The sequence below is a fragment of the Thamnophis sirtalis genome, unplaced genomic scaffold (genome assembly GCF_051295495.1).
Source record: "Thamnophis sirtalis isolate CommonGarterSnake01/CBP01778 unplaced genomic scaffold, rThaSir2_p1.2 scaffold_11, whole genome shotgun sequence".
NCBI lineage: Eukaryota > Metazoa > Chordata > Lepidosauria > Squamata > Natricidae > Thamnophis > Thamnophis sirtalis.
The window spans coordinates 19,861,696-19,879,625 of NW_028261391.1; the positions used below are offsets into that span (position 1 = coordinate 19,861,696).

At 36.3% G+C, this 17,930-nt stretch overlaps 1 protein-coding gene across 1 annotated transcript in view; it reads left to right on the forward strand.

The window, feature by feature from the left end:
• The window catches only part of SI (sucrase-isomaltase), a 104,834-nt gene that overhangs the window by 27,347 nt on the left and 59,557 nt on the right, over positions 1 to 17,930 (forward strand). Inside the window, exons 7-18 of the mRNA XM_087725303.1 lie at positions 566 to 737; positions 3,103 to 3,202; positions 4,248 to 4,360; positions 5,016 to 5,141; positions 7,757 to 7,888; positions 8,994 to 9,113; positions 12,080 to 12,193; positions 13,921 to 14,005; positions 14,925 to 15,042; positions 15,808 to 15,979; positions 17,358 to 17,474; positions 17,560 to 17,714. Of these exons, the coding sequence (XP_087581429.1) occupies positions 566 to 737; positions 3,103 to 3,202; positions 4,248 to 4,360; positions 5,016 to 5,141; positions 7,757 to 7,888; positions 8,994 to 9,113; positions 12,080 to 12,193; positions 13,921 to 14,005; positions 14,925 to 15,042; positions 15,808 to 15,979; positions 17,358 to 17,474; positions 17,560 to 17,714 (1,524 nt within the window). The remainder of the gene's footprint in view (positions 1 to 565; positions 738 to 3,102; positions 3,203 to 4,247; positions 4,361 to 5,015; positions 5,142 to 7,756; positions 7,889 to 8,993; positions 9,114 to 12,079; positions 12,194 to 13,920; positions 14,006 to 14,924; positions 15,043 to 15,807; positions 15,980 to 17,357; positions 17,475 to 17,559; positions 17,715 to 17,930) is intronic.

Below are 17,930 nucleotides of genomic sequence, written 5' to 3' on the forward strand. Positions count from 1 at the left end.
GGTTCACCATCACGGTCATAGATCATAAGATGCCTGCATGTTCAACAGCATCCCAAGAAAGACTCTAAATCAAAAGATGTTTTTGAACTTTTCATACCAGGTTTTGCTATCTGTCGCTCTGTTGTTCAACATGAAATGAAAGTGTATCCACTAGCACATTCATTGTTGTTGCACATTTTAGGCAAGAATCAGAAATAATCATCCTTCTGGGAAGTTTGACTGCCATCATTTATTTATGTAACATCCTTATCACAATATTGAAAAGGGATAATTAAAACAATACATCAGCAGCAGTCAAGAAAATGAGCAATGCTTGTTAAGGAATAAAGACCTATTATCTATTCTTCCAAATGTTTCCGGTGTTCTGTAGTGTCCTGCCTTGGTGACAATAGCTCTTACTGGTGGCCCAATTTTGAGCTCTTATGTCACTTTAGACAAATGCTGGTGTTTTGCTTACCTTTTTTTTTCTTCACAAGGAATTCTTAGTATGAATACGGTGTGAATTGAATGCATTTTTTAAAAATCCAGTTTATGAAAAACATAATATCTTTGATCATTCAAACAGCTTCAACACCAGTATAGGACCTCTGATATATGCCGATCAGTTCTTGCAGCTTTCCATTAGAGTGCCTAGCTGGAATGTTTATGGTGTAGGAGAACATGTGCATCGACAATATCGGCATGATTTTAACTGGAAAACATGGCCTATTTTTACCCGAGATGCTTTTCCTAATGGGGTAAGTATCTTCTTCTGATTCTGTATCAGGTTTGCTTTTCTGAGGCAGTAAAACAAAGAAGAACATAAAAGATTCTGTATGAATGAAATGAACAGAGGAAAGCAAAGTAAATAAACCAAGAAACATGATTCTTACATGGCTGTGAATAAAATGAAAGCACAGCATTACTTAAAATTCAGGCAAGGCATAAAGGAGAACCACAAGAGAAGAAAGCACAGTTGGCTTGTTAAAAATATAGGTGGCCCTCAACCAGTGGTGGCTCCAGATCCCGTTCAAACCGGTATGGTTGGAATAGGCCTGGCGGCATCCATATAGATGCGTCCAGCACGTGCATGTGTCTTAGCGCCCCCGCAATGCTCCAGCTGCTTAGTGGAGTGTCACGCAGGTGCTGTACGCACCATGCACATGCACATAAGCCCTGAAGACTTAAAAGACTGGTAAGGAGCTCAGGCAGACGGGTGGGCCCTCGGGAGCACCGGAACGGAATGGTATCCGGTGCTCCGGGCAAGTTCAGGTGTGCCTGTACCAGAACGTACCCCCTGCAACCCACCACTGCCCTCAACCTCTGGCCACAATTGAGTCCAAATTTTCTTTTGGTAAGCAACATAGCTGTTAAGTGAGTTTTGCCCCATTTCATGCCCTTTTTTGCCCTAGTTGTTAAGTAAATCATTGCAGTTGTTAAATTAGTGACATGATTGTTAAGTGAAGCTGATTTTCCCATAGACTTTGCTTGTCAGGAGGTCATAAAAGCTCTCAAAAAATGACATGGGACACTGCAACTGTCATAAATACATGTCAATTGTCAAGCATTTGAATTTTCTTCACATGACCATCGGGGATGCTAAGTTGTTAAGTGTGAAAAATGTTGTTTTTTCAGTACCACTGTAACTTTAAATGATCATTAAACAAATGGTTGTAAATTGAGGATTCCCTGTACTCTATTGACTTCTATTGCATCATTTTTTTTGCAATCATTTTTTCCCTTTCTGTAGAGAAATGGTGGTGGTGGAGGAATTATAAGAATATAGTTATTGGTGCTGTTCCAGTTTTTTTAAAAAAAATATTGGACAAAGAAGACAAATATTGTGTATTTTAACTTTCTTTAACTTTCTAACTTATGCAATCTGGTCTTCAAAGAGATTTTTCTTTGAGCTTATAGTACATTAAATCAAATAATGAACCCCCCTTCCAGAGTAAGCAAAAGTAACACAGAAATGTGCACAAATATATATGAAAAAACTGAGAAAGCAAAGGTAGCAGACATAGTTTGGATTAGAAACTTCATTTATAGCAACCCATTTAAAATATTGGCATATTATATTAGAAAAACTTGAGATAATTTTTTAAAATGTATTAAAATGGAAACAGAAAAAATGCTTATAAACAAAAACAAGCAAACTTATTTTTTTGCATGGGCATGAATGAGTGGGTTACAATAAGAGAAGGGTTGGTGGTAGCAGGAAGAATCTAGAACTGAATAGGCTACATTTTTAGACCCACTGTAGCTTTTGGACAGTCTTTGTAGACAGTCTTATGTCAAGTGCCTGAATAAATTATTTATATTGTTATAGAACCAGTAGATACACTGATTCTAGACAGTCGGGCAAGAAGCAGATTGACAATAGATATTCGAAAAAGCAGAAGACACTGGATTTCATTACTTATTTGTGGTCTAAATTCAAGGATATATGATATGTGATTTTTCACTTAAATTAAAGGCCAATATCTAATTATAGATAATTAATATGGATTCCCAAACCACTGGTGTTACCAAGCCACATACTACTATTTAGCAGTACGAGAACGATAAAAAATATTATACATGTTCAAGGCAGTTTAAGTTATTCCATTTCAACACTTAAGAGTCTGTGGTGGCATTCACAATTTTTTACTAGCAGTTTTGTGGCCGTGGCCTGGTGGACATGGCAGGGGAAGTATACTGTAAAATCTCCATCCCCACACCACTCCAGGGGATGGTTACTGCAAAATCCTCATATCCTCCCAATCAACTGGACTTGGGAGTCAGAGAATAGATTGGGGTGGGGCCAGTCAGAGATTTTATTTATCAGAGGTGGGTTGCTAATTTCTTTACTACCAGTTTTGGGGGTGCTCTTATGCATGTTTGCGTGCATACTGGACACTTCTGTGCATGCACAGAAGCGTCTGGGTGTGTGGGCGGAGCTTCTCGCCATTGCTACTACCGGTTTGGCTGATCCCACCTCTAGTATTTACCTATTTTCTGAACTACTCAAAATTTCCACTGCTGGTTCTCCAGAACTGGTCAGAACTAGCTGAATACCACCTCTGTTAGGAGTTCTAATGAACTTTAGTATTTACTAAATACTGGTTGTTGTTTCCTTCAAAGGATATGAGCAACCTGTATGGTGCTCAGACTTTCTTCTTATGTCTGGAAGATACGAGTGGACATTCATTCGGAGTGTTCCTTATGAACAGTAATGCCATGGGTAAGGAAATTATTTATGATTTTGTTAAAAATCACCTGGCTTTCTTAAACAATTTTCTACACATGTACTTATATGATAAGTGCACAAGAGTTGATCAGCAGGTATGTTTTATACTCTTACATTTTTCATCCAATACATTTATTCTGATGGAGTTGTGTTACAATTACATTCCTCTAACTAATAATATTGAGACTCTAATTGTGAAACAGTGTGATCCTATCTATTCAAAATTAAGTCCTTAATCTTGGTGAGGCAATGCCATGGTAGGTTAGCAGATATAAGATTACTGCTTTTCCTTCCCAAATCACACTGATAGTTCCATTTGTAAGCATTCTACCAAGGCAGTGTAAATATTTATGAAGAATTCCATATTGTTTTTATGTTGTTTTTCTTCCAGATGTATTTCTATGCAGATCCACTGAAAATTGTTGCTACAGTTTCAGATAACGTTCTCTAAAGTAATTTTATAGATTTAAAATTCAATTGACCTATGCAGGGGTGGGTTCCGGCTGCTGTTACTGCTGGTTTGCTCAGGGATGCACTGTGAACTAAAAAAATGCTTCTGCACATGCGCAGAAGCTAAAAACAAGATGGTGGCACCTACTGTGCCACAGAGAGAACTGGTTCAGGGGCATGGCAGGCCAAGTTACTACCTATTTGGCCAAACCGGCCTGAACCAGTAGGAACCCACCTCTGGACTTATGCCTATGTAGTTACATTGGAATCCTCAATATAATTTTCATTTTTAAATCACCCAGTCTCTCCATACACTGGTGGTCCTCCATTCAATCTTCATGAGATTCTCAAGGAACAATTAAGAATAGTGCATATTTTGTTAGACCGTTAAAAGGATAGTAGGATTCTTTTTACAACTGAAAATTCCAACTGAAATCTGAAATATGGAAAAACTTTGAAAGGCACATGCTAGTCCTGGGAATATTCCTATTCATTCAGATATTCAATTTACACAATAAATTAGGTGTAAAAATAAAGACAATATTCTTGTGTTTAAGTCTCAATTAATTTCAAGAATTTCTCCTAACAGATTTTGCTCTTCAACCTGCTCCTGCAGTAACATACAGAACAATTGGTGGAGTTTTAGATTTCTACGTCTTCTTAGGAAATACTCCAGAAGAAGTAGTGCAACAATATCTATTGGTATGTTTTTTTCTATAATGTTTCTACTTGATCTTTATAGAGTAGAGCTCTATATATTGTTGTTTATACTAGCAAGAGCAGATCTGCTTTTCTTGAGAAGTTATTGTAGATTAGGGACATACCAGATACACAAGCAAAAATGACAAAAGACACAGCTGATTGTTACTGCCATATGAATATCTCTCTGAATTAGATCAAATCCTCATCTCAGCCAACCTCTCTTCCCAATTCATCAAAATCCTTAACTAGTAGTTTTGGGGCATCATCTAGAAGAAGATTTATGTTGCTAATGTTGCTGCTGTTATATCTCATGCAACCCCAAAGTATGTGCTGTATTCCCCACCCTATATAATGTCTTTCTATCCATGTCTGTCAAGCCAGCATATCACACTGTAATGCAATGAATGAGGATGCTCACTCACTGAGAAATCTAATTTTTTTTCTGCATTCTGGTAGCATCTTAAAAATGCATTACCTTTTTCCTAGAAACTTAATCAATAAAAATATGTCTTGTCCAGTAGCATGGTGGTTCAGAGATTTCAGTAGTCTTCCTCTTTGTCTACATTTCAAGAAAATATTATCCTTCTCTATAAACAATACAGTGCAAAAGGAAATGCTACCCTCTTAAATTTTGCTTTGTATTTTAATTGTAAAGTTGATAGGACTTCCATGGATGCCTTCCTATTGGAATCTCGGCTTCCATATCTGTCGATGGAATTACACTGATCTTAATGATGTGAAAGCTGTAGTAGAAAGGAATCGAGCAGCTGGAATACCTTATGTAAGTAAAAATGTAAAGGTGGAGAAGGAGTGAATCACTGTCTGACAATTGGATGGCTACATACATCAGTTTAATTAATAAATCAGTACATTATTGATTGGAGGGGAAAATCAGTTCTTTTGAAGACTGGGATACCATTTGACTGTGTTGCTGTGTTCAGTAGAAAGATACGATTCTTGCAGGATTCATAATGTTGAAGGTAGAATTGGATGGCTAGTTTCCCTTGAAGCATGAGCATGGAAAGCAAATCCATGCTCATTTAATAAATTTGATTTTGATCAACTCAAGGTCTAAGACTTTTGCTAGTTTTATTATGAGATCTCATTTCCTTACAATATGCACGAACCTCCTGGTAATCTTTTATTTGTGACTCTGATGGAAGAAAAAACTATGAATTAGTGGAAATTTTTAATGTCATTGCTCCAATTTGAATTCAGTTACAACACTAGGCTTTGGAAAAACAAGCCAGCAGAAAGACCAAAGAAGGAAGTAAGTTGTAATCTAGGGATGGATACATTTTGGATTAGAGGATACACGTCACCTTTTTTGGTAGAAAATAGGAAGTCACAAGGAGTAGGTTGATTTACAAAGTGGACAGGGTTAGGATTTAATACTCTTTATTTCCTGTTTGAGGTAGCTGGATTTCGTTAAAAAATGTTTGTAAATAAAATGGTAAACCTATTTTAGGACTTTTTAAAAGGATATTTTGTATTTGATGTTTATATTTTTTAGTGTCAAGGGCAGAAATCAGTAATATGTGCAATTCATATAGGTTTATTGAATGCTAAAGCACTACATAAGTGGTAGATAATAGAGGAATTGGACTTAGAGCTCTTGTGGGCATGAAAGGACTCAAGACTGATATGCATTTGATCCCTCAGCCTGGTTATCTTCTACATTTAGGATATTTTAGGATAGTACAATCTTTATGTGTTTCCTACTTTAACACAGTAGTAAACGTTTCCACTGTCCTTAAAAATGGACTAGGTTATTTACTAGAAAAGACATAGAGACAAAATACAATTTTGGTAGTAGGTTGTCTATTCTTGATATAACTGGTAGAATTCACACTGGCTAAGGAAATTACAGTGCTTTTTTTCTCACATCAGCTATTCTGAATTTTGATTCAATCAATGGAAATGAAATATTTCTTCAAATAACTCCTAGAATCCCAGTGTTTTAGTAAAGGATCACAGTTCCAATAGGGTTGAAACAGGGTTTCAATAAAATTTCAATAAAATTGTCAATGTTTAGACAATACAGAGAGAACAAAATCAAGAATGTCATTTTACAAGAATTTTTACTTGCTGGGAATCTAGTTTTAAAAAGTCTTCCCTGGAGGCTGCAGAATTAAAATGAGAAAAGGTACTGAATTTTGTCACACCTGTGAATATTTAACTTAGCTAATGCAAAGAACAGTTCCCTTAGCTAAAGCATCAGCTTCATCAGATAACATACATTTTCTTTCTACTATTAAAATAATGGGTTGGAAGAAACCAATTTTCTTTGCAATATTAAAGGATAAATCAATGTATTTTACTTTTTTATATACATTACAGAAAAAATTAGGGTGGCTACATAGCATGTTATTATGGTAATGAAAATTGGGCATGGGGGTATTGGCTTTTTTAATGAGCCAGAGTTGCAGTTTCAGAGAAAATATAATTTTCTGAATTGTTAGCAGGATGTGAGAAACCAAATGAACCTTTTGGTTTCATTTGCTCAGTCAAAATGAGTCATATTATATACAGAACAATAATCATATTTCATACACTCTCATGTCCAATGGAGACTTAGATATGATATAGAATTAATGTTTCCAATTATTTCATTCAGATTAAAAAGCTTATCAGCACCAATTCTCTTTCCTTTATGCTTCTCTTGGTATTCATCATACAATGGACAACCATTTAAATATGAGCCAGCAGTGTGCAGCAGCTGCCAAAAAAGCCAACACAGGCTACATAAAAAATCAAGTGAAGTGTTAATACCACTTTATAATGCCTTGGTAAGGCCACACTTGGAATACTGCATCCAGTTTTGGTCGCCATGATATAAAAAAGATGTGGAGACTCTAGAAAGAGAGAAGAGCAACAAAGATGATTAGGGGACTGGAGGCTAAAACATATGAGGAATGGTTGCAGGAACTGGGTATGTCTAAGGACTAGGGGAGACTTGATAGCAGTGTTCCAATATCTCAGGGGTTTCCACAAAGAAGAGGGAGTCCAACTATTCTCCAAGGCACCTGAGAGTAGAACAAGAAGCAATGGGTAGAAACTAAACAAGGAGAGAAGCAACTTGGAACTGAGGAGAAATTTCCTGACAGAACAATTAATCAGTGGAACAACCTGCCTCCAGAAGTTGTGAATGCCCCAACACTGGAAGTCTTTAAGAAGATGTTGGATAGCCATTTGTCTGAAACGGTATGGGTTTCCTGCCTAGGCAGGGGGTTGGACTAGAAGACCTCCAAGGTCCCTTCCAACTCTGCTATTGTATTGTATTATATAGAGTATGATGATCTTGGTGTTGGTGATAATGATGATTCCTCACAGTTCTGCCTGGGTTGCAATAATGTAAAAATTCAACATTTCCAATGGCTGCAATTTTCTTTCCAGGATGTTCAATATACTGATATTGACTACATGGAAGACAAGAAAGATTTTACCTATGATAAGATAAATTTTGCAGGCCTCCCTGAATTTGTCCAAGACCTTCATGACCATGGACAGAAATATGTCATCATACTGGTAATTCTGATTAATTTAAACAGTTCAAAGACAAGTGAAACAATTATTGAATCATTTCATCAGCAATTGTTTGCATATAGCAATAGCACTTAGAGTTATATACCACTTCACAGTGCTTTTTGTCTTTGGTGCATATGCTCTCAATGTACATAAAAGAAAAGATACATTCATCGTGAATCATATGGTGCAACACTTAATGACAGTCATAGGGTACAAATAAGCAATCAAATCACACTAGGAAACAATCAATATAAATTGTAAGGATAGAAGCAACAAAGTTACAGTCATATAGTCATAGGTGGGAGGAGATAAGTGATGGGAACGATGAGAAGCTTAATAGTAATAATAATGCAGACTTAGTAAATAGTTTGACAATGTCGAGGGAATTATTTGTTTAGCAGGGCGATGGCGTTCAGAAAACAACCTGTTCTTGTGTCTAGTTGTTCTGCAGTGCTCTATAGCATATTTTTGAGGGTAGGAGTTGAAATAATTTATGTCCAGGATGTGAGAGGGTTTGTAAATATTTTCACAGCCATCATTTTGACTCATGCAGTATACAGGTCCTCAATGGAAGACAGGTTGGTAGTAATTGTTTTTTCTGCAGTTCTATCCTCTGAAGCCTGTGTCTGTCTTGTGGATTGCTCCTCGGGCAGTTTGAGGTTTAAATTAAATATACCAAATTAAATATACCAAATTAAATATACCAAAAGGTTGCCCACTCTTCCTGTATTATAACCAATATATTTTAATTCCATTTCAAGATTTTAAAAAAAAAAAAAGATGGCAAAAATAAAGAGAATATTAATTGTGCCATAGCAGCTGCTCCCCACTGGCAATTTAGTGGCAGAAAGCAAGGCTGCAAGCAAGAAACAAGATGGCTTTTACAGGACCAAAGCATGTTCAATGATGTCACTTTACCTGTCCTACTATGTCATGATGAGGGAATGTAAAAATAGGGTGACATCACTGAGGAGTAGAGTTTGTCAACATTTTTCTGCTTTGTTGCACAGCAAAATACTCCTGCTTTCTCCTGAAGGGGGTACAGTCAGTTACATAATTGTCAAAGGTTTAGAAGGTTTAACATTTTTAATTCTGTTTGTTAAAGGATCCAGCCATTTCTGTCAATAACCTCAAGAACAATACCCCTTATGAAGCCTATCTACGTGGTGAACAGATGAAAGTGTGGATAAATGAATCAAATGGAACAAGCCCTCTTATTGGGGAAGTAAGTTGCTGTTTTTAGAAATCAGTTGTGGACCACTTGAACATTAACATACAGTATAGTAAGTAAGTATATAAAATGGTGAAAGAAAAAGGAGGGAAAAATTGTACTCATCCAGAATCATCTGCAAAACTGGGATCTCTTCTCCAGTCCACTTATTTTATTTATTCAGTACACTGAAGAAACCCACTATACTTTTTTCTCTTTGGCATAATAATCTTAAAAAGCGAAAGGCATAACTTTTTGATAAATGTTACCCATATTGATTGTTCTGACTGTATAGTGAACCTATTTTTCATTATCTAGTTCTGGAATGTAAATATTGTCACAATCATGAGAATAAATCACAATGTTGACAGTAGTTATTTTCTCAGATATATTCCCCAAAATAAAATAACTTTTTGTAAACCTAAGAAAATGATAAGAGAACACCTGTCTGATCTTGATGGATATAAATCACAGGGATCTGATAGATTATATCCCAGAGTTCTGAAGGAGCTGGCAGATGTTATCTCAGAACCATTGTACAATATCTTTCAAAAAATGCTGAAGCACTGGGGAACTACCAGAAAATTGTAAAAGAGCTGATGTGGTTCCCATCTTCAAAACAACAAAAAAGAACCAGGAAACTATAGACAAATCAGCCTAACAATAATACCTGGGAAGACACTGGAAAAAATAATTTAAAAAAACAGATCTGTGAAGATCTAGAAACAAAGTTATAACTAGTAGCCAACATGGGATATTTAAAAGCAGATCATGCCAAATAATCTTATTTCATTTTTTGACAAAGTGACTGAATTAGTAGACCAGTGAAATGCTGTGGATATAGTATACCTAGAATTTAGCAAGGCATTCGACAAAGTAGACCATAAGCTACTTCTTGGTAAACCCGAAAAATAGACAGCATTACAACTCGATGTATTTGTAAGTTGACAAACCATATTCAACAAGTAGTTCTTAATGATACTACATGATTTACATGGAGGAAAGTAAGCAGAGGGGTGCTACAAGGTTCCATCTGATGCTCAGTGTGCTTCAATACTTTCATAACTCTTAGATGAAGGAATAGAAGGGGAATTCATCAAATTTGCAGATGACACTAAGTTGACACGAATAGCCAACACTCCAGAAGACAATCTCAGGATCCAAAAAGACTTATTGATGAATAATGGGCCCTATTCATCAATATGAAATTTAATATAGAGAAAAACAAGGTTTTACAATTAGGCAGGAAAAACCAAAGGTACAAATATAACAGGCAAAACCACGCTCAAAAACAGTAACAATGAGAGGGAGTCCTAGTGGATGATCACTTAAAAAAGAGCCAGCAGTGTGTGGCAGCAGACAAAAAAGATAATACAATCCTTGGTTGTATAAACAGAGACATAGAATCAAAATCACATGAAACATAAATCCTTAGTAAGATCACACCTGGAATACTACATCCAATTTTGGTCACCACATTACAAAAAAGATCTTGAGACTTTGGGAAAAGTGCAAAGAAGAGCAACTAAGATGATTAAAGGTCTGGAGACCAAAACGTATGAATGGTTGCAGGAATTGGGTATGGCCAGTCTAGAAAAAAGGACTACGGATGACATGATAGCAGTATTCCAGTACTTGAGCGGCTGCCACAAAGAAGAGGGGATCAACTTATTTTCCAAACCACCAGAAAGTAAGACAGGAAATTATGGATGGAAACTAATCAAGGAGAAAAACAATTTGGAAATAAGAAAATATTTCCTAACAGTGAGGACAATTAACCAGTGGAACAGCTTGCCTTCAGAAGTTGTGGGTGCTTCAACACTGGAGGTTTTTAAGAACAGACAGGAAAGCCATCTATCTGAAATGATGCAGGGTCTCCTGCTTGAGCAGGGTGTTGGACTAGAAGAATGCCAAGGTCCCTTCCAACTCTATTCCGATTCAATAGAGCTTACTAAGAATCTTCCTGCTGTGTTTAGCAAGTTATTTTAGTAATTTCTTACGTAATGTTCAGGCCTGTCACTATGAAGGTATAAACATTCCATTCATTCTATATCATGCTCAATAAGTTACGAAGAATGGTTCCAGGCAAAATTGCAATAGTCATATAAAATATTTAAATTAGTATATCAAGGCTATCTTGCATTTGATGGTAACGGATTCAAATTTCTTCTCTCCCTCAGTGCATTTATTTCTTTAAATTATAGTGAAAATATTTACTAGATGGGAAAGTTGATGTTTTGAACATTGTCTTCAGAAAAGGAAAAAAGAAGAGATTTACAAATTAATGCAAACAGAATTTTCTGCCTACCTACCTACCTACCTACAAATCTGAAATATGAGATTTTAAAAGTTGGTTTCTTTGATGGTAGCCATTTGCTAAGAATTACAACTGATTTGCATTGCCTTATACTCTATGATGTCTAGGTCTCTCTCACTCGTCCCCGTATAAATATACACATTTGAGTGTGTGTGTGTGTGTGTGTGTGTGTGTGTGTGTATGTATGTATATCTTACACACATACATACTCAAATGTGAGCATGCTTTGCTCGCACGCGCCCTGTCCATGCATGCGCTCGGCCTTCTGTGCATGCGCTTTGGCTTGAAAACGTGCCTAAATAGGACGTCACAGAGCCGGGGAGGGTGGGCGGGCCCGATTTCTACTACCAGTTCAGGTGAACTGGTATGAACCGGTTGAATACCACCTCTGGTACACACACACAAACATATATGCATATATTTTTATACATATATGCATACAAAAATTATGTAAAAAACAGATGTATATGCATGTGACAGATATATCCTATTATGGAAACATATTTAGGTGTCACGAATTTGTGGGCGCGATTTTGATGTTGCGTTTTAATCAGTGCTATTTTGTCAGCGCGCATATGTCTATCGCGCAATTGTCGGGTCATGTTTTTAAGGAAATGTTTATAACCTTTGGTAGACCAATTTTATACTTTTTTTTAACCTGCAGGTATGGCCAGGAACAACTGTCTTCCCTGATTTTTCTAGTCCTGAAGCTGTTCAGTGGTGGGTTTATGAGTGCAACAATTTTCACAAAACGATCAATTTTGATGGACTTTGGATTGTAAGTACTATTTAGCATAGTGAAGAAACAAATATTTGGTAGGAAAAATACTTAGCAATAAGCAAAAAAAAATATGCATCTCTATATTTTTATTTTTTTCATAGGCAACAATACATTCTTCCCAGTAGTGGGATTCAAAACATTTTACTACCGGTTCAGTGGGTGTGGTTTGGTGGGCATGGCATGGCTTGGTGGCCATGGCATGGCTTGGTGGCCATGGCAGGGGAAGGTTACTGTAAAATCTCCATTCCCACCCCACTCCAGGGGAAGGATACTGTAAAATATTGATTCCCTCCTGATCAGCTGGGACTCAGGAGGCAGAGAATAGATGGGGGCAGGGCCAGTCAGAGGTGGTATTTACCAATTCTTTGAACTACTCAAAATTTCCGCTACCGGTTCTCCAGAACTGGTCAGAACCTGCTGAATACCACCTCTGATTCTTCCCAAGGAATCTAAACATTGTATAATGTTTTCATTTTCTAAATACATGCCTAGCACATTCAGACATGTTCAATTGTTGCTGAAATTCAAACAGATTGGAACCTATGGGATATTATAACATCTGAGCAAAGAATAGAAATGGAGGAAATTATGCAATTCATGAGGCTGAGCAACAGTAAAATATTGCTGGTAAAGTCTAGTTACTAAGTCTAGTTCAGCTCCAAGGGATTACATGAAAACATCCATTTTGTTTTTCTAGCAACAACATAGCAGTACAGCCTTGTTCCAGGAGGCTATCTTAGCTTCCCAGTCTAAGCCTGAAGGTTTAGAATTTTCTTGCGGTTTATCAACCGAAACACTAATAAAATTTGATTATTGGTTACATGTAAAATCAGCCAAAGTCTGTTGTTTTTGCTCATAGCAACAGAAGTTTCCTCTTGAAGGAGAAAGGCTATTTCTCTCTTGTTAAAGAATTAGAGAGCTGAGACTGACAACATTTTGAAAAACTAGATGAATAACACCACTCAGTTCTGCTACTCACTACAGAATTTTATAAACAGACATTCTCTGTAACTGGCTTACAGATTCAAGGGTAAACTTGCCTACTCATGAAAACTATTGCCATGACGGACTTTGTCAGTCACAAAACACCCATTTACTAGAAAGTGAGGAAAATATTTGTAGCTCAGGATTGAAATGGCAGGTCCTTAGTACTCTCTGAGCTTGGTTGTTTTCCTGCAGACGTTTCATTACCCAAACTAGGTAACATCATCAGTGCATTGATGATAATTAACTAGTTTAGATCAGTGGTGAAATTCTTTTTTTTTTTTACTACCGCATGTGGGCATGGCTTGTGGGGCAGGGGTTGGTGGCTGTAGCAGGGGAAAATCTCCATTTCCATGCCAGCCAGAGGTGGCATTTGCCAGTTCTCTGAACTACTCAAAATTTCCGCTACCGGTTTTCCGAACTATTTAAAACTTCCGCAACCGGTTCTCCAGAATCTGTCAGAACCTGCTGGATTTCACCCCTGGTTTAGATAATGAAATGTCTGCAAAAAATAAAAAATAAAAATCAAGCTCAGTTAGCACTAAGGACCTGTCAATTTTATATCTTCTCTATTAACCCATGGGTTCCTTCACTGGGCTCAAAATTATTGTGGCAGTTAAATATGTTACTATGAGTGGCTGCTTTTAAAAGTTGAATAGAACATGGGTGCTGAAGAGGTATGTCTGAAGACCATAACTACCGGTACAAAACCATGAATTTTTATTAATCTTTTCTCATAGGACATGAATGAAGTATCCAATTTTGTCAAAGGATCAAAAACTGGTTGTGCAGCAAACAATTTAAATTACCCACCTTTTACTCCAAGTAAGTTCTTAACTGAAATAAAAATTATTTAATTTCTAGGCTAGATTTTTCATATATCTGTGTACATAAGATCATTACATAGAACCTTAGACATTTTGACAAACAGATTCCTTTACCAATTGTTAAAGAAATCCTATCTGCTACAATATAGTGATTCATCTGGAAGAAAAGAAAGAACTAATTGCTAAATTGTCAGATGACTGTACAACTTGTCACCCTATCTCTAACTAGAAGAATTTTATTTGGGGATTTTAAAATCCAAACAAATAACTTCACTACAGCAAGGGATGCAGTGGTTTAGTGGCCAAGACACTGAGCTTGTTGATCAGAAAGGTCAGCACTTCGGCAGTTCGAATCCCTAGCGCTGTATAATGGAGTGAGCTCTGGTTACTTGTCCCAGCTTCTGCCAACCTAGCAATTTGAAAGAATGTAAAATGCAAGTAGAAAAATAGGAACCACCTTTGGTGGGAAGTAACAGCATTCTGGATGCCTTCAGCATTTAGTCATGCCGGCCACAAACAGCGCTGGTTCTTCGGCTTTGAAATGGAGATGAGCACCGGCCCCTAGAGTCGGGAACGACTAGCAGATATGTGTGAGGGGAACATTTACCTTTACAGCAAGGCAAAAAGTGCTGCTATAATTTATAACTATATGAATTAAATAAAATTCATAAAGGTATAAATTATAACTAGAGGTTTGATCAAGTAATTTTAATTAGCAAACTCAATATTGAATATTAACCTTATTAAAAACTAGACTAGTGTAGTGGATTAAAGAAAAGAGAAAAAAAGTAACTTTTTTAAAAATGGAATTTTTTGACATTTGTCTGTCTATTCTTCCAGAGAGCTATGCATTGAAACATTCAATAGAGATTTTTTTTTTAATTTAATGGAATTTTTAAAATATGTTTGTGTTACAGAAATTCTGGATGGAGTATTGTATTCAAAGACTGTTTGTATGGATGCAGTTCAAAAGGCAGGAAAACACTACGATGTTCACAGCCTCTATGGCTATTTTATGTCAATAGCTACTGATAAGTAAGGAATGATGCATTCTTTTTTTCTCTTTATTCATCCAAGCTAATTAGTGCCAGATTTCCTTTGTTTCAGTTTTGATTGCAACAGCTAATCACAAAAATACAAATCTAAGAATGTGTATTAGAAAAAAAATGATTAATTTACTACACAACAATTCCACTGATTTATCTACTAGTACCTCTTGGTAGATCTTGTTCCCTTGTGAAGCCTAAAACCATCCAGGTGTGAAACCTACTTTTTATTTTTTTTGCAATTTGGGCAAAACATGCTTAATAAGATAATCCTTCTTGTGGATTAAAAGACCATCTATTTAGTACACATGAATGATAAGGTGTGGGAATCAAAAATTATTTACTACTGGTTCTGTGGGCGTAGCGTGACTTGGCTTGGTGGGTGTGGCTTGGTGGGCATGGCAGGGAAAGGTTACTGCAAAATCCCCATTTCCTCCTGATCAACTGGGACTAGGAAGGCAGAGAATAGATGGGGGTGGGGCCAGTCAGAGGTCATATATACCAGTTCTCTGAACTACTCAAGATTTCTGCTACTAGTTCTCCAGAACTGGTCAGAACCTGCTGAATACCACCTCTGGTGTGATCTGAAAGTGTGGCCCATATTTTAATATATGCATAAGTTAATTTTGCAAAAAATTGTTGGATTTGTTGTATGTACAAATGCTATGTTGAAATCTACCTTTCATTTTCTCCAAATTTTTATCTCAACCAAATAAAGCTATTCCTTAATGCTATACATTTATGTTGTTTTCAGAGCACTCAAGACTATTTTCCGTGAAAGTAGAAGCTTCCTCCTTTCCCGATCAACATTTTCTGGTTCTGGAAAATTCACAGGACATTGGCTGGGAGATAATTTTGCAACTTGGAATGATATCAAATGGTCTATACCAGGAATATTAGAATTTAATCTATTCGGATACCCTTTTGTAAGCTATTTTAACTGTAATAGTAGGTTTGGTCCAACTGTTAAATTTTGGCATAGTAAAATAAGATAGAGTTTTGGATTAATGTATCCCTTTAGGTGAGATCTATGCATATCTCATTCTTTAGACTTGATTTGCATAACGTATGATTTAGTAAACTTCAGCTGTATACTTTAGAGTGCCTGACTCTCTCTTTTCTATTGGAGTAATGCTTTGGTAAAGTGTATGATTTGAGGAATTCTTGGTCCTCTATGAGTTGTTTACTTGCAAATGTTTCATTACTTGACAATGTAGCATCATCCTGATAATGTCCCTTAGTGGGGTAATGAAACATTTGTAAGCAAGTTCTGACAACACCAAGGATCCATAATTCGACCCTGAAAAACATATATTCTCCCTTCAGTATGATGTGCAATTCCAAAACAGTACAGCTTTGGAGTTTGATAATTCAAAGAATAAAGGTGAGACTGAAAAATGTATTCAGAAAGCAAAATTATTTTTAAAGGCAAAAATATGGACTTAAAGGTATTCTGATAAGATGGGACAATAGTTTTTTTTTTAATAAGGCCGCTGTTATTATTTTCTTTCTAGTTTTAAAAGTGGCTTAGAAGCAAAGTTATTGAAAGGAACAATTGTGATACAATTTCCTTGTCTCATAAGGAAAGTTAAAGTAGATTCTTACTTTTTTTTTTACTCTGAAACAAGGCTGATTGTTGGAAGAGACATTTATTGCATTGGCTACTATACTATGCAATTCCTTATAGCCTGAAGCTTGTCTTCTTTTTTTACTTGTGCTTTTATAAAAAGTACACTGTCTCTTATAACATTGATTGATTTTTCAAAGGCCTTAATCATAGAATATATATCAGAGGTGGGTTTCTGCTGGTTCTTCCCGGATCAGTCAAACCAGTAGTGGCAGCAGCGGGAGGCTCCGCCCACCCATTCCCTGGATGCTTTTGCACATGTGCAGAAGTGTTGCATGTGCGTGAATGCCCACAAACGAGCAAACCGGTAGTAAAATAAATTGATGTATATGTATATACATTCATGCATATACATCCATGTGTATGTATACATACATATGTATGAATGTATATGCATATATGTATGTGTACATATACATATAAATATATTTAGAAAAACCAGATTCCAATATTTATATAGAGTAATGGGTGATCTTATTGCTATTCTTTCCTATTTCTCTTTACTCAATCGTCCAAACATGATTTAGATTTTTTTAAAACCTCTATCAAAGACCAGTGTAAATCAATTTATATTGATCATCTGAGATCTGATTAATGTAAAATTTGTAGATAACAACACATCTTATGCAGATATATCATGTAGTATGTCAATGATGTTTAATATGGTTCTGTTTTAGATTGGGGCAGATATTTGTGGCTTCATTGATGATACCTCAGAAGAACTTTGTAGGCGATGGTTGCAACTTGGAGCATTTTACCCATTTTCTAGGAATCACAATGCTGCAGGACATGCTGTAAGACCAATTTTAAAATTAGATGAAGCTTCTGATTGTTTGAAGGCTTTTTCCCCCCAGTAACTTTATAAATGTTTATTTGTAGCCTAAAGATCCAGCATATTTTGGACAAAACTCACTTTTGGTGAATTCAACAAAACACTACCTGACAATACGTTACACTTTGTTGCCATATCTCTATACCCTGTTTTATAAAGCACATGCTCGGGGAGAGACAGTTGCAAGACCTGTTCTACATGAGTAAGTTCCTGCTTTTAAAATTTTGGGTGATGGGAAAGAACTTTACACTTTGCATATTTATTTATCCCTATTTATGTCTTACACACACAAACACATAGACAGACGCAATAGATACAGACTTTCTAGAATGTATTTATTAGCCTTTGTAGACTCCAGGTAGTTGATCCCAATATTATTTCAGATTATTACAAGGTTAAATTCTTTAAGGTTTTGTCC